General features: G+C 44.5%; 1 protein-coding gene across 1 annotated transcript in view; it reads right to left on the bottom strand.

Moving 5' to 3' along the window:
* Positions 1-7,164: 7,164 nt before the first annotated feature.
* The window catches only part of LOC123749512 (uncharacterized), a 215,131-nt gene continuing 200,607 nt past the window's right edge, over positions 7,165-21,688 (bottom strand). Inside the window, exons 5-6 of the mRNA XM_069325030.1 lie at positions 12,800-12,979; positions 7,165-12,683 (exon numbers count right to left, since the gene is read on the bottom strand). Of these exons, the coding sequence (XP_069181131.1) occupies positions 12,171-12,683; positions 12,800-12,979 (693 nt within the window). The 3' untranslated portion in view covers positions 7,165-12,170. The remainder of the gene's footprint in view (positions 12,684-12,799; positions 12,980-21,688) is intronic.

Here is a 21,688-nt window from a genome sequence, read left to right as displayed (position 1 = left end):
GTTTAGTCTATGTGTAGTGTATGTGTAGTGTAGGTGTAGTGTATGTGTAGTGTATGTGTAGTGTGTGTAGTGTACGTGTAGTATATGTGTAGTGTACATGTAGTGTACGTGTAGTGTATGTGTATTGTATGTGTAGTGTATGTGGAGTGTTTGTGTAGTGTACGTGGAGTGTATTTGTGTTGTGTAGTGTATGTGTAGTGTATGTGTAGTGTAAGTGGAGTGTTTGTGTAGTGTACATGTAGTGTATGTGTAGTGTATGTGTAGTGTATGTGTAGTGTATATGTAGGGTACGTGTAGTGTACATGTAGTGTATGTGTAGTGGACGTGTAGTGTATGGGTAGTGTATGTGTAGTGTATGTGTAGTGTTTGTGTAGTGTACATGTAGTGTATGTGTAGTGTATGTGTAGTGTATGTGTAGTGTATATGTAGCGTACGTGTAGTGTACATGTAGTGTATGTGTAGTGTATGTGTAGTGTATGTGTAGTGTATGGGTAGTGTATGTGTAGTGTATGTGTAGTGTATGTGTAGTGTGTGCAGTGTATGTGTGGTGTACGTGTATTCTATGTGTAGTGAATGTATAGTGTACGTGTAGTGTACGTGTAGTGTATGTGTAGTGTATGTGAAGTGCATGGGTAGTGTATGTGTGTAGTGTAGTGTATGTGTAGCGTATGTGTAGTGTATATGTAGTGTACGTGTAGTGTATGTGTAGTATATGTGTAGTGTAAGTGTAGTGTATGTGTAGTGCATGTGTAGTTTATGTGTAGTGTACCTGTAGTGTATGTGTACGTGTAGTGTATGTGTGTAGTGTAGTGTATGTGTAGTGTATGTGTAGTGTACGTGTAGTGTATGTGTGTAGTGTAGTGTATGTGTAGTGTATGTGTAGTGTACGTGTAGTGTATGTGTGTAGTGTTGTGTATGTGTAGTGTATGTGTAGTGTACGTGTATTGTGTGTAGTGTATGTGTAGTGTATGTGTAGTGTATGTGTACTGTACGTGTAGTGAATGTGTAGTGTATGTGTAGTGTACGTGTAGTGTATGTGTAGTGTACGTGTAGTGTATATGTAGTGTATGTGTAGTGTATGTGTAGTGTATGTGTGTAGTGTATGTGTGTGTTGTACGTGTAGGGTATGTGTAGTGTACGTGGAGTGTATGTGTAGTGTATGTGTAGTGTACGTGTAGTGTATATGTAGTGTATGTGTAGTGTATGTGTAGTGTATGTGTGTAGTATATGTGTGTATTGTACGTGTAGGGTATGTGTAGTGTACGTGTAGTGTATGTGTAGTGTATGTGTGTAGTGTAGTGTACGAGAAGTGTATGTGTAGTGTACATGTAGTGTACATGTAGTGTACGTGTAGTGTATGTGTAGTGTATGTGTAGTGTATGTGTAGTGTACGTGTAGTGTATGTGTAGTGTACGTGTAGTGTATGTGTAGTATATGTGTAGTATATGTGTAGTGTATGTGTAGTATATGTGTAGTATATGTGTAGTGTATGTGTAGTGTACGTGTAGTGTATGTGTAGTGTATGTGCAGTGTACGTGTAGTGTATGTGTTTTGTATGTGTAGTGTATGTGTAGTGTACGTGTATTGTGTGTAGTGTATGTAGTGTATGTGTAGTGTATGTGTAGTGTATGTGTAGTGTATGTGTATTGTATGTGTACTGTACGTGTAGTGTATGTGTAGTGTATGTGTAGTGTACGTGTAGTGTATGTGTAGTGTATGTGTAGTGTATATGTAGTGTATGTGTAGTGTATGTGTAGTGTATGTGTGTAGTGTATGTGTGTATTGTACGTGTAGGGTATGTGAAGTGTACGTGTAGTGTATGTGTAGTGTATGTGTAGTGTACGTGTAGTGTATGTGTAGTGTATGTGTGTAGCGTAGTGTATGTGTAGTGTACGTGTGTAGTGTAGTGTACGTGAAGTGTATGTGTAGTGTACATGTAGTGTACGTGTAGTGTATGTGTAGTGTATGTGTAGTGTATGTGTAGTGTACGTGTAGTGTATGTGTAGTGTACGTGTAGTGTATGTGTGTAGTGTTGTGTATGTGTAGTGTATGTGTAGTGTACGTGTATTGTGTGTAGTGTATGTAGTGTATGTGTAGTGTGTGTGTAGTGTATGTGTAGTGTATGTGTACTGTACGTGTAGTGTATGTGTAGTGTATGTGTAGTGTACGTGTAGTGTATGTGTAGTGTACGTGTAGTGTATATGTAGTGTATGTGTAGTGTATGTGTAGTGTATGTGTGTAGTGTATGTGTGTATTGTACGTGTAGGGTATGTGTAGTGTACATGTAGTGTATGTGTAGTGTATGTGTATGTGTAGTGTACGTGTAGTGTATATGTAGTGTATGTGTAGTGTATGTGTAGTGTATGTGTAGTGTATGTGTGTAGTGTATGTGTGTATTGTACGTGTAGGGTATGTGTAGTGTACGTGTAGTGTATGTGTAGTGTATGTGTGTAGTGTAGTGTACGTGAAGTGTATATGTAGTGTACATGTAGTGTACGTGTAGTGTATGTGTAGTGTATGTGTAGTGTGTGTGTAGTGTACGTGTAGTGTATGTGTAGTGTACGTGTAGTGTATGTGTGGTATATGTGTAGTATATGTGTAGTGTATGTGTAGTATATGTGTAGTATATGTGTAGTGTATGTGTAGTGTACGTGTAGTGTATGTGTAGTGTATGTGCAGTGTACGTGTAGTGTATGTGTTTTGTATGTGTAGTGTATGTGTAGTGTACGTGTATTGTGTGTAGTGTATGTAGTGTATGTGTAGTGTATGTGTAGTGTATGTGTAGTGTATGTGTATTGTATGTGTACTGTACGTGTAGTGTATGTGTAGTGTATGTGTAATGTACGTGTAGTGTATGTGTAGTGTACGTGTAGTGTATATGTAGTGTATGTGTAGTGTATGTGTAGTGTATGTGTGTAGTGTATGTGTGTATTGTACGTGTAGGGTATGTGTAGTGTACGTGTAGTGTATGTGTAGTGTATGTGTATGTGTAGTGTACGTGTAGTGTATGTGTAGTGTATGTGTGTAGCGTAGTGTATGTGTAGTGTACGTGTGTAGTGTAGTGTACATGAAGTGTATGTGTAGTGTACATGTAGTGTACGTGTAGTGTATGTGTAGTGTATATGTAGTGTATGTGTAGTCTATGTGTAGTGTGTGTGTAGTGTACGTGTAGTGTACGTGTAGTGTGCGTGTAGTGTATGTGTAGTGCATGTGTAGTGCATGTGTAGTGCATTTGTAGTGCATGTGTAGTGTATGTGTAGTGTATGTGTAGTGTACGTGTAGTGTATGTGTAGTGTATGTCCAGTGTACGTGTAGTGTATGTGTTTTGTATGTGTTGTGTATGTGTAGTGTACGTGTATTGTGTGTAGTGTATGTAGTGTATGTGTAGTGTATGTGTAGTGTATGTGTAGTGTATGTGTATTGTATGTGTACTGTACGTGTAGTGTATGTGTAGTGTATGTGTAGTGTACGTGTAGTGTATGTGTAGTGTACGTGTAGTGTATATGTAGTGTATGTGTAGTGTATGTGTAGTGTATGTGTGTAGTGTATGTGTGTATTGTACGTGTAGGGTATGTGTAGTGTACGTGTAGTGTATGTGTAGTGTATGTGTATGTGTAGTGTACGTGTAGTGTATGTGTAGTGTATGTGTGTAGCGTAGTGTATGTGTAGTGTACGTGTGTAGTGTAGTGTACGTGAAGTGTATGTGTAGTGTACATGTAGTGTACGTGTAGTGTATGTGTAGTGTATATGTAGTGTATGTGTAGTCTATGTGTAGTGTGTGTGTAGTGTACGTGTAGTGTACGTGTAGTGTACGTGTAGTGTATGTGTAGTGCATGTGTAGTGCATGTGTAGTGCATTTGTAGTGCATGTGTAGTGTATGTGTAGTGTATGTGTAGTGTACGTGTAGTGTACGTGTAGTGTATGTGTAGTGTATGTGTAGTGTACGTGTAGTGCATGTGTAGTGTGTGTCTAGTCTATGTGTAGTGTATGTGTTGTGAATGTGTAATGTATGTCTAGTGTATGTGTAGTGTATGCGTAGTGTATGTGTATGTTTAGTGTATGTGTAGTGTATGTATAGTGTTTGTGTAGTGTATGTGTAGTGTATGTGTGTAGTGTAGTGTACGTGAAGTGTATGTGTAGTGTATGTGTAGTGTATGTGTGTAGTGTAGTGTATGTGAAGTGCATGTGTAGTGTACGTGTAGTGTATGTGTAGTGTATGTGTAGTGTACGTGAAGTGTACGTGTAGTGTACGTGTAGTGTATGTGTATGTGTATGTGTAGTGTGTGTGTAGTGTACGTGTAGTGCATGTGTAGTGTGTGTGTAGTGTACGTGTAGTGTACGTGTAGTTTACATGTAGTGTATGTGTAGTGTATGTGTAGTGCATGTGTAGTGCATGTGTAGTGTATGTGTCGTGTATGTGTAGTGTATGTGTAGTGTACGTGTAGTGTATATGTAGTGTATGTGTAGTGTATGTGTAGTGTTTGTGTATTGTATGTGTCGTGTGTGCAGTGTATGTGTAGTGTACGTGTATTGTATGTGTAGTGTATGTGTAGTGTATGTGTAGTGTATGTGTATGTGTAGTGTATGTGTAGTGTATGTGTAGTGTATGTTTAGTGTATGTGTAGTGTTTGTGTAGTGTATGTGTAGTGTGTGCAGTGTATGTGTAGTGTACGTGTATTGTATGTGTAGTGTACGTGTATTGCATGTGTAGTGTATGTGTAGTGTACGTGTAGTGTACGTGTAATGAACGTTTAGTCTATGTGTAGTGTATGTGTAGTGTAGGTGTAGTGTATGTGTAGTGTATGTGTAGTGTGTGTAGTGTACGTGTAGTATATGTGTAGTGTACATGTAGTGTACGTGTAGTGTATGTGTAGTGTATGTGTATTGTATGTGTAGTGTATGTGGAGTGTTTGTGTAGTGTACGTGGAGTGTATATGTGTTGTGTAGTGTATGTGTAGTGTATGTGTAGTGTAAGTGGAGTGTTTGTGTAGTGTACATGTAGTGTATGTGTAGTGTATGTGTAGTGTATGTGTAGTGTATATGTAGGGTACGTGTAGTGTACATGTAGTGTATGTGTAGTGGACGTGTAGTGTATGGGTAGTGTATGTGTAGTGTATGTGTAGTGTTTGTGTAGTGTATGTGTAGTGTATGTGTAGTGTATGTGTAGTGTATATGTAGCGTACGTGTAGTGTACATGTAGTGTATGTGTAGTGTATGTGTAGTGTATGTGTAGTGTATGGGTAGTGTATGTGTAGTGTATGTGTAGTGTATGTGTAGTGTGTGCAGTGTATGTGTGGTGTACGTGTATTCTATGTGTAGTGGATGTGTAGTGTACGTGTAGTGTACGTGTAGTGTATGTGTAGTGTATGTGTAGTGTATGTGAATGCATGGGTAGTGTATGTGTGTAGTGTAGTGTATGTGTAGTGTATGTGTAGTGTATATGTAGTGTACGTGTAGTGTATGTGTAGTATATGTGTAGTGTAAGTGTAGTGTATGTGTAGTGCATGTGTAGTTTATGTGTAGTGTACCTGTAGTGTATGTGTAGTGTACGTGTAGTGTATGTGTGTAGTATAGTGTATGTGTAGTGTATGTGTAGTGTACGTGTAGTGTATGTGTGTAGTGTAGTGTATGTGTGTAGTGTAGTGTATGTGTGTAGTGTAGTGTATGTGTAGTGTATGTATAGTGTACGTGTAGTGTATGTGTGTAGTGTTGTGTATGTGTAGTGTATGTGTAGTGTACGTGTATTGTGTGTAGTGTATGTAGTGTATGTGTAGTGTATGTGTAGTATATGTGTACTGTACGTGTAGTGTATGTGTAGTGTATGTGTAGTGTACGTGTAGTGTATGTGTAGTGTACGTGTAGTGTATATGTAGTGTATGTGTAGTGTATGTGTAGTGTATGTGTGTAGTGTATGTGTGTATTGTACGTGTAGGGTATGTGTACTGTACGTGTAGTGTATGTGTAGTGTATGTGTAGTGTACGTGTAGTGTATATGTAGTGTATGTGTAGTGTATGTGTAGTGTATGTGTGTAGTGTGTGTGTGTATTGTACGTGTAGGGTATGTGTAGTGTACGTGTAGTGTATGTGTAGTGTATGTGTACATGTAGTGTACGTGAAGTGTATGTGTAGTGTATTCCGAACTTCCGAACTCCTTATCAAAAACAGCCCGAAGCCGACGGAGAACCCTCTACAGCAGTCAAGCGTTGTATACATGTACACTTGCCCCCACGAAGGATGTAACCTTCAATGTAAGTACATAGGTATGACGTCGACCAAGCTGACGAGGCGTTTGACATGCCATCTTCAATCTGGTGCTCCTAGGAATCACATGAGACAAGCCCATGACATTACTCTAACAAGAGAAATGTTGAACAAGAATACTTGCATAATAGACAAAACCCAAGATTCAAGAAGATTACAAATTCTTGAGGCAATTCACATAAGAATAGAGCGACCTACCATGAACACCCAAATCACGGAACTATTTACTCTACCCACCATGAGAGTAAGGACAAGACAAGAACATATCGATGCCAACACAGAAGACAATGTCCAACATAACAGGCCAATTACACTGGATTAATCTTTGTGTTTAGATAGGAGATGCCTCGTATGGGCCAATAAGCCTTCTGCAGCCCCTATGTTTATCCCTTATGTATCCCCCCATGTTTTCACCTTCATTGTATTATCACCTGACCTAATGTGGGTATAAAATCAACTAGTATTGTAAGATCTGTTCACTTGAGAATGAACCATGGAGGTTCGAAACGTCGTGCAAATTATACAAATAAGTGTAATACACTCTATAGTAAATCACTTCTTTTCTTCACCTTAAAAGTACGAAAATGAGTTTTGGAGAACTCCTATTTCAATTAAGCCCTGATGCTAAGAAAATAGTTAGAGGGATAGAAGCCCTAAACCAGAATATAATAAATACAGAATATGCGGTCATATTCAATGAAATATGTTTGAAAGAAAACCTGCTGCCAGTATACACCAATATATATATATATATATATATATATATATATATATATATATATATATATATATATATATATATATATATATATATATATGTTAAGGGGAAGTAACCTACAGCATCAATGGAAAACATAGCCTGGCCTAATATAAATAAGTGTCTAGGGGAGTGAAAGGCTAACAAAAAATATTCCAGTTTACTGGGCATTAACATAGCATAAAAAATAGAATACAATCTATAAACTCACACTCAATGATTTATCCAGCTTCTCAAAGCTGGGCATAATCATCAACAGGTCTCAAAACTGCATACAATCAGCACTAGCTGACGCCAGGCTCTATAGTGGCACAGTGGGACACTGGCGCCTATTATGCTGCTAATACCAATACAGGGTGGTGGTGGAGTCACAACCATTAACAAATGAGGTATGAGGAATCAATATCATATACAGCACAATGGCATCACTTACGATCCTCAGGTACCCACCTCACTAAGATATATAACAGCACCTATCACCTGGTATAAAGGATGCACAATGGTAGAACTGATCCATGGTATACATTACTGCAACATGACAAATATCCTAGCTGTCAAATGACACAAATAAAGTCACAAAACCCGGACCGTAGCGGCAACACATGCGCTCGACTGAGAAAATCAAAGAGTGACCGCCCAGAGCCATGCTGGCCGGGAGCGACACTGTATCCACCTCTATGAGTCAGCTGACTCCTCTCTTTCAAATATCTCAAGCTCATATACAGACATATCTCGATCAAGAACTTCTAATTCATATATCAACAAAATGAAGACTATAATACTGAACCTTACATAATAATACATATCAATAATTCAGTACATTAAAGATTATATCATGATATAAAAATGTGTGAACAAAGAATTCATATTAGCAAGACATGGTAACACTGGCGGGAGAGGGGAGGAGGGGTTAAGGGAGGATTTCAAGACGTCTGCCAGCCAGCCATTATACATAAGTATACATGAATACAATATAAAGTATAAATAAATACAACATGTGTATCAAAACTATGTTTATGTGGTATACATCTCACAGTGCCAAAATATAATTTAATGTTAGAGGACAATGTAATGAACAATAATGAAAGGGAAATTACACAGTATACATGACAGTAATACATCCGAGACCTAAATTTATACATTCTCCATCATAGTTCACATAATATTTCCTATACAGCATTATGTAGCATTCCCTAATATAAGCATATATGGATTTATTCAAGCTACATGACATTAGGCTACTGATATTCACTAGACTTCTAATATATATCCACAAATACATGGCAAGGACTTATGGTAGATATATATTATACATAGATATATGTGGAATACATTGGCAATACACATTTAATACTAGTGTGTTGTCGAAAAAAGAATAACTACATAAATTAATATTCGTGATACTAGGCTAATCAGCCAAGACATCACTATACAGTTTGAGCACATCATACACCAGCTACAGTATGATCATACTGGTGTATGTGTGGTCATAACACCACCTCACACCCATATGGTAATATCACAACACACCATGGACCAGTATGGTAATATCACAACACACCAAGGTCCAGTATGGTAATATCACAACACACCATGGACCAGTATGGTAATATCACAACACACCATGGACCAGTATGGTAATATCACAACACACCAGGGTCCAGTATGGTCATATCACAACACACCATGGTCCAGTATGGTAATATCACAACACACCATGGACCAGTATGGTAATATCACAACACACCATGGTCCAGTATGGTAATGTCACAACACACCATGGTCCAGTATGGTAATATCACAACACACCATGGTCCAGTATGGTAATATCACAACACACCATGGTCCAGTATGGTAATATCACAACACACCATGGACCAGTATGGTAATACCACTACACACCATGGTCCAGTATGGTAATATCACAACACACTATCTCACATGCATATGGTAATATCACAACACACCATGGACCAGTATGGTAATATCACAACACACCAGGGTCCAGTATGGTAATATCACAACACACCATGAACCAGTACGGTAATATCACAACACACCATGGACCAGTATGGTAATATCACAACACATCATGGTCCAGTATGGTAATATCACAACACACCATGGTCCAGTATGGTAATATCACAACACACCAAGGTCCAGTATGGTAATATCACAACACACCATGGACCAGTATGGTAATATCACAACACACCATGGACCAGTATGGTAATATCACAACACACCAGGGTCCAGTATGGTAATATCACAACACACCATGGCCCAGTATGGTAATATCACAACACACAATGGACCAGTATGGTAATATCACAACACACCATGGTCCAGTATGGTAATATCACAACACATCATGGTCCAGTATGGTAATATCACAACACACCATGGTCCAGTATGGTAATATCACAACACACCATGGTCCAGTATGGTAATATCACAACACACCATGGTCCAGTATGGTAACATCACAACACATCATGGTCCAGTATGGTAATATCACAACACACCATGGACCAGTACGGTAATATCACAACACACAATGGACCAATATGGTAATATCACAACACATCATGGTCCAGTATGGTAATATCACAACACACCATGGTCCAGTATGGTAATATCACAACACACCATGGACCAGTATGGTAATATCACAACACACCATGGACCAGTATGGTAATATCACAACACACCCGAGTGATAGTGAAATAGCAGTGATAGTGAAGTGATGGTAGTATAGTAGTGGTAGTGATATTGTAGTGATTGTGCGGTAGTGGTATTGTAGCAATGATAGTGATATAACAGTGAATGTAAGGAGGTTACAGTACTGAGAAGATATAGCAATGATGGTGATACAGCCGTCATTGTCAAGTATATGATACCAAAGTATAAATACCAAAGATAGTGAAGTTATGATGATATAGTGATAAAGGTCTGTCCTTAATTATATTGTCATCAAAACACGCAGTCCATGGTGATGCTGAAGTGATGGTGATGGTGGTGGTACAGTGAACTAGAGTGGCAGCACAACACCACAGTAGTGATGGTGGTGGTACAGTGAACTAGAGTGGCAGCACAAACACCACAGTAGTGATGGTGATGGTACAGTGAACTAGAGTGGCAGCACAACACCACAGTAGTGATGGTGGTGGTACAGTGAACTAGAGTGGCAGCACAACACCATAGTAGTGATGGTGGTGGTACAGTGAACTAGAGTGGCAGCACAACACCACAGTAGTGATGGTGGTGGTACAGTGAACTAGAGTGGCAGCACAACACCACAGTAGTGATGGTGGTGGCACAGTGAACTAGAGTGGCAGCACAACACCACAGTAGTGATGGTGGTGGTACATTGAACTAGAGTGGCAGCACAACACCACAGTAGTGATGGTGGTGGTACAGTGAACTAGAGTGGCAGCACAACACCACAGTAGTGATGGTACAGTGAACTAGAGTGGCAGCACAACACCACAGTAGTGATGGTGATGGTACAGTGAACTAGAGTGGCAGCACAACACCACAGTAGTGATGGTGGTGGTACAGTGAACTAGAGTGACAGTACAACACCACAGTAGTGATGGTGATGGTACAGTGAACTAGAGTGGCAGCCCAACACCACAGTAGTGATGGTGATGGTACAGTGAACTAGAGTGGCAGCACAACACCACAGTAGTGATGGTGGTGGTACAGTGAACTAGAGTGGCAGCACAACACCACAGTAGTGATGGTGGTGGTACAGTGAACTAGAGTGGCAGCACAACACCACAGTAGTGATGGTGGTGGTACAGTGAACTAGAGTGGCAGCACAACACCACAGTAGTGATGGTGGTGGTACAGTGAACTAGAGTGGCAGCACAACACCACAGTAGTGATGGTACAGTGAACTAGAGTGGCAGCACAACACCACAGTAGTGATGGTGATGGTACAGTGAACAAGAGTGGCAGCACAACACCACAGTAGTGATGGTGGTGGTACAGTGAACTAGAGTGGCAGCACAACACCACAGTAGTGATGGTGGTGGTACAGTGAACTAGAGTGGCAGCACAACACCACAGTAGTGATGGTGGTGGTACAGTGAACTAGAGTGGCAGCACAACACCACAGTAGTGATGGTGGTGGTACAGTGAACTAGAGTGGCAGCACAACACCACAGTAGTGATGGTGGTAGTACAGTGAACTAGAGTGGCAGCACAACACCACAGTAGTGATGGTGGTGGTACAGTGAACTAGAGTGGCAGCACAACACCACAGTAGTGATGGTGGTGGTACATTGAACTAGAGTGGCAGCACAACACCACAGTAGTGATGGTGGTGGTACAGTGAACTAGAGTGGCAGCACAACACCACAGTAGTGATGGTACAGTGAACTAGAGTGGCAGCACAACACCACAGTAGTGATGGTACAGTGAACTAGAGTGGCAGCACAACACCACAGTAGTGATGGTGGTGGTACAGTGAACTAGAGTGGCAGCACAACACCACAGTAGTGATGGTGGTGGTACAGTGAACTAGAGTGACAGTACAACACCACAGTAGTGATGGTGATGGTACAGTGAACTAGAGTGGCAGCACAACACCACAGTAGTGATGGTGATGGTACAGTGAACTAGAGTGGCAGCACAACACCACAGTAGTGATGGTGGTGGTACAGTGAACTAGAGTGGCAGCACAACACCACAGTAGTGATGGTGATGGTACAGTGAACTAGAGTGGCAGCACAACACCACAGTAGTGATGGTGGTGGTACAGTGAACTAGAGTGGCAGCACAACACCACAGTAGTGATGGTACAGTGAACTAGAGTGGCAGCACAACACCACAGTAGTGATGGTGATGGTACCGTGAACTAGAGTGGCAGCACAACACCACAGTAGTGATGGTGGTGGTACAGTGAACTAGAGTGACAGTACAACACCACAGTAGTGATGGTGATGGTACAGTGAACTAGAGTGGCAGCACAACACCACAGTAGTGATGGTGATGGTACAGTGAACTAGAGTGGCAGCACAACACCACAGTAGTGATGGTGGTGGTACAGTGAACTAGAGTGGCAGAACAACACCACAGTAGTGATGGTGGTGGTACAGTGAACTAGAATGGCAGCACAACACCACAGTAGTGATGGTACAGTGAACTATAGTGGCAGCACAACACCACAGTCCACCACAGTCACCTCCGTAATGTCACTGTGGTTGACTGCTGCCCTCACCACATCCAGGCCGCTCACTACATCACCGAAGACATCTGGCCACTGGTAACCATCCTGCCGGTCCCTGGTGAGGATGGCGAACTGGACACTCCTGGGCCTCCACGTCTGATACCTGGCCCGCACAGTTCCTGCCCGGCCTGACTCCCGGTACTGCCCCTGGAGGTCAGGCAGCAGTGGGGCTCCTCCCTTACCATCATTACTCTCGTAGTCTCCGCCCACCACACACTCCCTCTGCTCACCCTTGTACCACACCTCCAACAGTTTAGTGTTGCGGTAGGTGTGGCCCCGCTGGCCCGTACACAACAACACAAACTGTCTGGCCAGCGGAGTGTCAGGGGTCAGCCGGATGGTGACCCGCCCTCTTGTTGACCCCGCCCACCCGAGGTCAAGGAACGCCAGGGTGCAGGAGGGCTCCAGCATGCCCACAACCTCACTCTCCTGCAGGAAATGAAACAAATCATGCTGATAACTGTACAACAAAATGATATCATATTAGTTATCAAAACTCAGTAAGTCAGTAATGTCAATAAGACTAGTAGGTGTAATAAAGTAACCTGGAGGGTGTGGGCGTGGGCGGGCGTGGGCTGACGCAGGAGTGGGTGGAGGTACAGCTGTCCGTCTTGTAGAGTTATCCTGGCAGAGCGGCGGCCATCTTGGTCTTCCTGGACGGTCAACACCCGGCCAGCCTCCACCAGCCTCTTGACGGGCTCCCTCATCCTGCGGAGGTTCTCAACCTGTGGACAGTGTCAGCCCCATTATCACCTGTGGACAGTGTCAGCCCCATTATCACCTGTGAACAGTGTCAGCCCCATTATCACCTGTGGTCAGTGTCAGCCCCATTATCACCTGTGGTCAGTGTCAGCCCCATTATCACCTGTGGCCAGTGTCAGCCCCATTATCACCTGTGGTCAGTGTCAGCCCCATTATCACCTGTGGTCAGTGTCAGCTCCATTATCACCTGTGATCAGTGTCAGCCCCATTATCACCTGTGGTCAGTGTCAGGCCCATTATCACCTGTGGTCAGTGTCAGCCCCATTATCACCTGTGGGCAGTGTCAGCCCCATTATCACCTGTGGTCAGTGTCAGCCCCATTATCACCTGTGGTCAGTGTCAGCTCCATTATCACCTGTGGTCAGTGTCAGCTCCATTATCACCTGTGGTCAGTGTCAGCCCCATTATCACCTGTGGTCAGTGTCAGCCCCATTATCACCTGTGGTCAGTGTCAGCCCCATTATCATCTGTGGTCAGTGTCAGCCCCATTATCACCTGTGGTCAGTGTCAGCCCCAGCTCTACTGGCAGGGGGTTGGTGCTGGACATGTAGCTCCAGCCCCTCTATTGGCATGGGGTTGGTGCTGGACCTGTAGCTCCAGCCCCCCTCTACTGGCAGGGTGTTGGTGCTGGGCCTGTAGCTCCAGTCCCACCTCAACAGGCAGGGGGTTGGTGCGGGAACTAAACCTAATTATTATTCTAATATATAAACCGCCAGATACAACGATTGAGGAATTCACAGAGCAGATACACAAAATAGAGAACATACTTGACAACCTAGCAAACCCAGCTCCAGATATTATCTTTCTTGGAGATTTCAATTTACCGAGTCTAAGATGGAGAACGGCAAACACAAATATCATAGCAGGGAATGACCCGGGAAATAACCAACCACAGGTCAGAGAACTTTTGAGATTCTGTGACAAATTCTCGCTCAATCAACAGATTACAGAACCAACTAGGAACGAAAACACACTAGACTTGTTATTCACAAACAATGATGAACTAATCAGGGATATCACAATCTCAGATACTTCATACTCAGACCATAAGCTCATTGAAGTGCGAACTAGCATAAATAACGGTAGTAGGTCTAAGAGACCCAACAAGCGAGAAGGAATATTCAATCAATTCAATTTCAACAATAAGAGGATTGACTGGGAAAAAATAAATGTAGACCTTGCAACCATTCAATGGGAGACGGTCTTAAGCGACAAAACTCCCACACAGGGAATAGTTCAACTGACAGCTGAAGCTTACAAGGTCTGCTTGAAGCACGTACCTGTGAGGAGGGGCAGAAAGAGGACCACTCTAGAAAGAGAACGGAGACGACTGTACAGGAGAAGGAAAAAAATAACGGAAATGCTTCGACAGACACAACTATCACAAGCAAGGAAAACAAGCCTAAGCAGGGAGATTGAGGAAATAGAACAAACGTTGAAGCGAGCATATGAGTCTGAGGAAATGGAATTGGAACAGAAAGCTATACAAGAGATAAGGAAAAATCCGAAATATTTTTTCACATACGCAAAATCAAAATCCAAAACCTCGACCAGTATTGGACCGTTAATTACAAATGAAGGTACGTACACAGAGGACAACAAAGAGATTAGTGAAATTCTAAGAAGCCAGTATGAGGCTATGTTTAGCACACCAATAAACAACATGAAAGTTGATGACCCAGACAGCTTCTTTATGAATGACATTCAAGCTGCAGATAATATAACGGATATTACCACAAACTCGGAAGACTTTGAAAGAGAAATTGATAATATGCCTATGCACTCAGCTCCTGGGCCTGACTCATGGAATTCAATATTCATAAAGAAATGTAAAGTACCAGTAGCGAGAGCACTCAGCGTAATATGGAGAAAGAGCCTGGATACAGGGGAGATACCAGCAGCACTTAAATCTGCAGATATAGCTCCGTTGCACAAGGGGGGGAGTAAAGCCTTGGCAAAAAATTATAGGCCAGTTACACTAACATCACACATAATAAAAGTGTTTGAAAGAGTGATTAGGAATCAAATTTCTAGTTTTATGGAAAACAATGAATTGCACAATCCAGGACAACATGGATTTAGAGCGGGAAGATCCTGTCTGTCACAGTTACTCAACCACTATGACAAAATCACAGAAGCCCTAGAAGAAAAGCAAAATGCAGATGTTGTATACACAGACTTTGCAAAGGCGTTCGACAAATGTGACCATGGGGTGATAGCTCACAAAATGAGGTCAATGGGAATAACTGGAAAAGTAGGACGCTGGATACTCAATTTCCTGTCGAACAGAACACAAAGAGTAACAGTCAATCAGATAAAATCGAGTCCAAGCGATGTTAAAAGCTCTGTACCTCAAGGTACAGTCCTTGCACCACTACTGTTCCTTATTCTCATATCTGATATAGACAAAAATACACGCCACAGCTTCGTGTCGTCCTTTGCAGATGACACAAAAATCAGCATGAAAATTACCTCTGCTGAAGACATTGAAAAACTACAAGCAGATGTCAACAAAGTTTTTGATTGGGCAGCAGAAAATAACATGATGTTTAACAGTGATAAATTTCAGGTACTCAGGTACGGCAAAAATGAGGATCTGAAACATAATACAGGGTACAAAACACAATCGAATCTTCCCATAGTAGAAAAACAGCATGTCAAGGATTTGGGAATAATGATGTCCGACGATCTAACGTTTAGGGAGCATAACCAAGCAAATATCGCGTCAGCCAGAAAAATGATCGGATGGATTACGAGAACTTTCAAATCCAGGGATCCCATCACAATGGTTGTACTCTTCAAGTCACTTGTGCTGTCCCGTCTCGAGTACTGCTCAGTACTCACTTCCCCCTTCAGAGCAGGAGAGATTGCTGAAATAGAGGGAATACAGAGAACATATACGGCACGCATAGACGAGATAAAACACCTAAATTATTGGGATCGTCTCAAAGCTCTCCAAATGTACTCTCTAGAAAGGAGACGAGAAATATACCAAATAATAAACACATGGAAAATACTGGAGGGTCAGGTCCCAAATCTACACAGTAAAATAACAACGTACTGGAGCGAACGATATGGAAGAAAATGCAAGATTGAACCAGTGAAGAGCAGAGGTGCCATAGGCACAATCAGAGAGCACTGTATAAACATCAGGGGTCCGCGGTTGTTCAACGTCCTCCCAGCGAGCATAAGAAATATTGCCGGAACAACCGTGGACATCTTCAAGAGAAAACTGGACGGTTTTCTAAGAGAAGTTCCGGATCAGCCGGGCTGTGGTGGGTACGTGGCCCTGCGGGCCGCTCCAAGCAACAGCCTGGTGGACCAAACTCTCACAAGTCGAGCCTGGCCTCGGGCCGGGCTTGGGGAGTAGAAGAACTCCCAGAACCCCATCAACCAGGTATCAACCAGGTATCAACCAGGGACCTGTAGCTGCTGCCCCCCTCTACTGGCAGACGGTCGGTGCTGGGCCTGTAGCTCCAGTCCCACCTCCACAGGCAGGGGGTTGGTGCGGGACCTGTAGCTCCAGCCCCCCCTCTACTGGCAGGGTGTTGGTGCTGGACCTGTAGCTCCAGCCCCCCTCTACTGGCAGGGGGTTGGTGCTGAACCTGTAGCTCCTGCCCCCCTCTACTGGCAGGGGGTTGGTGCTGGACCTGTAGCTCCAGCCTCCCTCTACTGGCAGAGGTTTGGTGCTGGACCTGTAGCTCCAGCCCCCCCCCCCCTCTACTGGCAGGGGGTTGGTGCTGGACCTGTAGCTCCAGCCTTCCTCTATTGGCAGGGGGTTGGTGCTGGACCTGTAGCTCCAGCCCCCCTCTACTGGCAGGGGGTTGGTACAGGACCTGTAAATCCAGCCCCCATCTACTGGCAAGGGGTTGGTGATGGACCTGTAGCTCCACCCCCCCCTCTACTGGCAGGGGGGTTGGTGCTGGACCTTTAGCTCCAGTCCCCCTCTACTGGCAGGGGGTTGGTGATGGACATGTAGGTCGAATCCCCCTCTACTGGCAGGGGGTTGGTGCTGGACCTGAAGCTCCATCCCCCCCCCCACTCTACTGGAAGGGGTTGGTGCTGGACCTGTAGCTGCAGCCTCCCCCTCTACTAGCAGGGGTTGTTGCTGCACCCCCCCCCCCCTTCTACTGACAGGGGGTTGGTGCTGGACCTGTAGCTGCAGCCCCCTCTCTACTGGCAGGGGGTTGGTGCTGGACCTGTAGCTGCAGCCCCCTTTCTACTGGCAGGGGGTTGGTGCTGAACCTGAAGCTGCTGCCCCCCTCACCTGGCAGGGGGGGTTGGTGCTGGACCTGTAGTTCCAGCCCCCTCTACTGGCAGGGGGTTGGTACTGGACCTGTAGCTCCAGCCCCTTCTACTGACAGCGGATTGGTGCTGGACTTGTAGCTCCAGCCCCTCTCTACTGGCAAGGAGTTGGTGCTGGACCTGTAGCTGCTGCCACCCCCCTCTACTGGCAGGGGGTTGATGCTGGACCTGTAGCGCCAGCCCCTCTTTACTGGCAGGGGATTGGTGCTGGACCTGTAGCTCCAGCGCCCGTCTACTGGCAGGGGCTTGGTGCTGGACCTGTAGCTCCAGCCTCCCTCTACTGGCAGGGGGTTTGAGCGGGACCTGTAGCTACAGCCCCCTCTACTGGCAGGGGGTTGGTGCTGGACCTGTAGCTCCAGCCCCCCCCCCTCTACTGGCAGGGGGTTGGTGCTGGACCTGTAGGTCCAGCCCCCCTCCCCCCCTTTACTGGCAGGGGGTTGGTGCTGGACCTGTAGCTCCAGCCCCCCTCCCCCCTTTACTGGCAGGGGACTGGTGCTAGACCTGTAGCTCCAGCCCCCCCCTCTACTGGCAGGGGGTTGGTGCTGGACCTGTAGCTCCAGCCCCCCCCTCTACTGGCAGGGGGTTGGTGCTGGACCTGTAGGTCCAGCCCCCCTCCCCCCCTTTACTGGCAGGGGGTTGGTGCTGGACCTGTAGCTCCAGCCCCCCTCCCCCCTTTACTGGCAGGGGACTGGTGCTAGACCTGTAGCTCCAGCCCCCCCCCCCCTCTACTGGCAGGGGGTTGGTGCTGGACCTGTAGCTCTAGGCCCCCCCCCTTAACTGGCAGGTGGTTGGTGATGGACCTGTAGCTCAATCACCCATCTACTGTGTGACGATAATCTCCTTCAAGAGATTGAGCCTGCTCTTCCCTCCAAAAATACGTCGTTACAAATATATAAAACTACTATGGAAGAAATGTCCAACAACGACAACAACATCTCCAAGGTTTGCCAGAGCGCAAAACGTATGCAGCCAAGAACACCTGCTTCACCTCAAACCGCCAAACTACCTGTCTTGTTGCCGGCTCCTCGCTGATTGGCCGCCGGTCCAGCTGCTATTGCACTCACCCACCATACTACTTGATGTCTGGGGCCGCCACGACCTCAGTCCTCAGAATATTCAGTGCTTTCATACGGTTAACACTTCTTCCTGGTAGACTAAAGCTTTGGCTTACGTGTACTAAGAGAGGTGATAGCTTAAAGCCAATATTCCTGCACCAATACTTACATTATTTGCACTTCTTGTTATTGCTCACTTGTCTTAACGTAACTTTTCATTTTGCCATTTAATTATTCTTATTATTTTGATTGATTGATTTTATTATACGAATTTGTATGTCCATTTTATTCATGTTTTGTTTATTTAACGTAATTAAAATTTCATTGTTAAAATTTACTTGTGTTTTGTGTGTCTTCTCCTTACCTTACCACAGACGAAGTTCCAGATTTTCTATTTTTTTTAATTCTATGTGACGAGGCCATACCCCTAGCTTTGAACAGCCGAACACCAACGCGTTACCGTCACAACTGGCAGGAGGTTGGTGCTGGACCTGTAGCTCCATCACCCCTCTACTGGCTGGGGGTTGATGCTAGACCTGTAGCTCCAGCCCCCCTCTACAGTCAGGGGGTTCATACTTTGCCTGTAGCTCCACCCTCCCTATCTACTGGCAGGGGGTTGGTGCTGGACCTGTAGCTCCAGCCCCCTCTACTGGCAGGAGGTTTGTGCTGAACCTGTATCTCCAGCCCCCTTCTACTGGTAGTGGGTTGGTGCTGTACCTGTACCTCCAGCCCCCTCTACAGGCAGGGGGTTGGTGCTGGACCTGTAGCTCCAGCCCACCTCTAATTGCAGGGGGTTGGTGCTGGACCTGTAGCTCCAACCCCCCTCTACTGGCAGGGGGTTGGTGTGTGACCTGTAGCTGCAGCCACGTCTCTATTAGCAGGGGGTTGGTGCTGAACCTGAAGCTGCAGCCCCCTCTCTACTGGCAGGGGGGTTGGTGTTAGACCTGTAGCTTCACCCTTCCCCCTCTATTGGCAAGGGGGTTGGTGCTGGGCCTGTAGCTCCATCTCCCTCCCTCTACTAGCAGGAGGTTGGTGCTGGACCTGTAGCTCCAGCCCCCAACTTTACTGGCAGGGGGTTGGTGCTGGATCTGTAGCTCCAGCCCCTTCTACTGGCAGGGAGGCTGGTGCTGGACCTGTAGCTCCAGCCCCACACTACTGGCAGGAGGTTTGTGCTGGACTTGTAGCTCCAGCCCCCCTTCCCCCCTCTACTAGCAGGGGGGTTGGTGCAGGACCTGTAGATCTAGGACCCCTCTACTGGCAAGGGGTTGGTGTTGGACCTGTAGCTACAGCCCCCCCCCCTCTACTGGCAGGGGGGTTGATGATGGACATGTAGATCCAGCCCCCATCTACTGGCATGGGGTTCGTGCTGGACCTGTAGTTCCAGCCCCCATCTACTGGCAGGGGATTGGTGCTGGACCTGTAGCTCCAGCCCCCCTCTACTGGCAGGGTGTTGGTGCTGGGCCTGTAGCTCCAGTCCCACCTCAACAGGCAGGGGGTTGGTGCGGGAACTAAACCTAATTATTATTCTAATATATAAACCGCCAGATACAACGATTGAGGAATTCACAGAGCAGATACACAAAATAGAGAACATACTTGACAACCTAGCAAACCCAGCTCCAGATATTATCTTTCTTGGAGATTTCAATTTACCGAGTCTAAGATGGAGAACGGCAAACACAAATATCATAGCAGGGAATGACCCGGGAAATAACCAACCACAGGTCAGAGAACTTTTGAGATTCTGTGACAAATTCTCGCTCAATCAACAGATTACAGAACCAACTAGGAACGAAAACACACTAGACTTGTTATTCACAAACAATGATGAACTAATCAGGGATATCACAATCTCAGATACTTCATACTCAGACCATAAGCTCATTGAAGTGCGAACTAGCATAAATAACGGTAGTAGGTCTAAGAGACCCAACAAGCGAGAAGGAATATTCAATCAATTCAATTTCAACAATAAGAGGATTGACTGGGAAAAAATAAATGTAGACCTTGCAACCATTCAATGGGAGACGGTCTTAAGCGACAAAACTCCCACACAGGGAATAGTTCAACTGACAGCTGAAGCTTACAAGGTCTGCTTGAAGCACGTACCTGTGAGGAGGGGCAGAAAGAGGACCACTCTAGAAAGAGAACGGAGACGACTGTACAGGAGAAGGAAAAAAATAACGGAAATGCTTCGACAGACACAACTATCACAAGCAAGGAAAACAAGCCTAAGCAGGGAGATTGAGGAAATAGAACAAACGTTGAAGCGAGCATATGAGTCTGAGGAAATGGAATTGGAACAGAAAGCTATACAAGAGATAAGGAAAAATCCGAAATATTTTTTCACATACGCAAAATCAAAATCCAAAACCTCGACCAGTATTGGACCGTTAATTACAAATGAAGGTACGTACACAGAGGACAACAAAGAGATTAGTGAAATTCTAAGAAGCCAGTATGAGGCTATGTTTAGCACACCAATAAACAACATGAAAGTTGATGACCCAGACAGCTTCTTTATGAATGACATTCAAGCTGCAGATAATATAACGGATATTACCACAAACTCGGAAGACTTTGAAAGAGAAATTGATAATATGCCTATGCACTCAGCTCCTGGGCCTGACTCATGGAATTCAATATTCATAAAGAAATGTAAAGTACCAGTAGCGAGAGCACTCAGCGTAATATGGAGAAAGAGCCTGGATACAGGGGAGATACCAGCAGCACTTAAATCTGCAGATATAGCTCCGTTGCACAAGGGGGGGAGTAAAGCCTTGGCAAAAAATTATAGGCCAGTTACACTAACATCACACATAATAAAAGTGTTTGAAAGAGTGATTAGGAATCAAATTTCTAGTTTTATGGAAAACAATGAATTGCACAATCCAGGACAACATGGATTTAGAGCGGGAAGATCCTGTCTGTCACAGTTACTCAACCACTATGACAAAATCACAGAAGCCCTAGAAGAAAAGCAAAATGCAGATGTTGTATACACAGACTTTGCAAAGGCGTTCGACAAATGTGACCATGGGGTGATAGCTCACAAAATGAGGTCAATGGGAATAACTGGAAAAGTAGGACGCTGGATACTCAATTTCCTGTCGAACAGAACACAAAGAGTAACAGTCAATCAGATAAAATCGAGTCCAAGCGATGTTAAAAGCTCTGTACCTCAAGGTACAGTCCTTGCACCACTACTGTTCCTTATTCTCATATCTGATATAGACAAAAATACACGCCACAGCTTCGTGTCGTCCTTTGCAGATGACACAAAAATCAGCATGAAAATTACCTCTGCTGAAG

The sequence above is a fragment of the Procambarus clarkii genome, chromosome 15 (assembly GCF_040958095.1).
Source record: "Procambarus clarkii isolate CNS0578487 chromosome 15, FALCON_Pclarkii_2.0, whole genome shotgun sequence".
NCBI lineage: Eukaryota > Metazoa > Arthropoda > Malacostraca > Decapoda > Cambaridae > Procambarus > Procambarus clarkii.
This window is presented reverse-complemented; position numbering and strand designations above follow the sequence as displayed.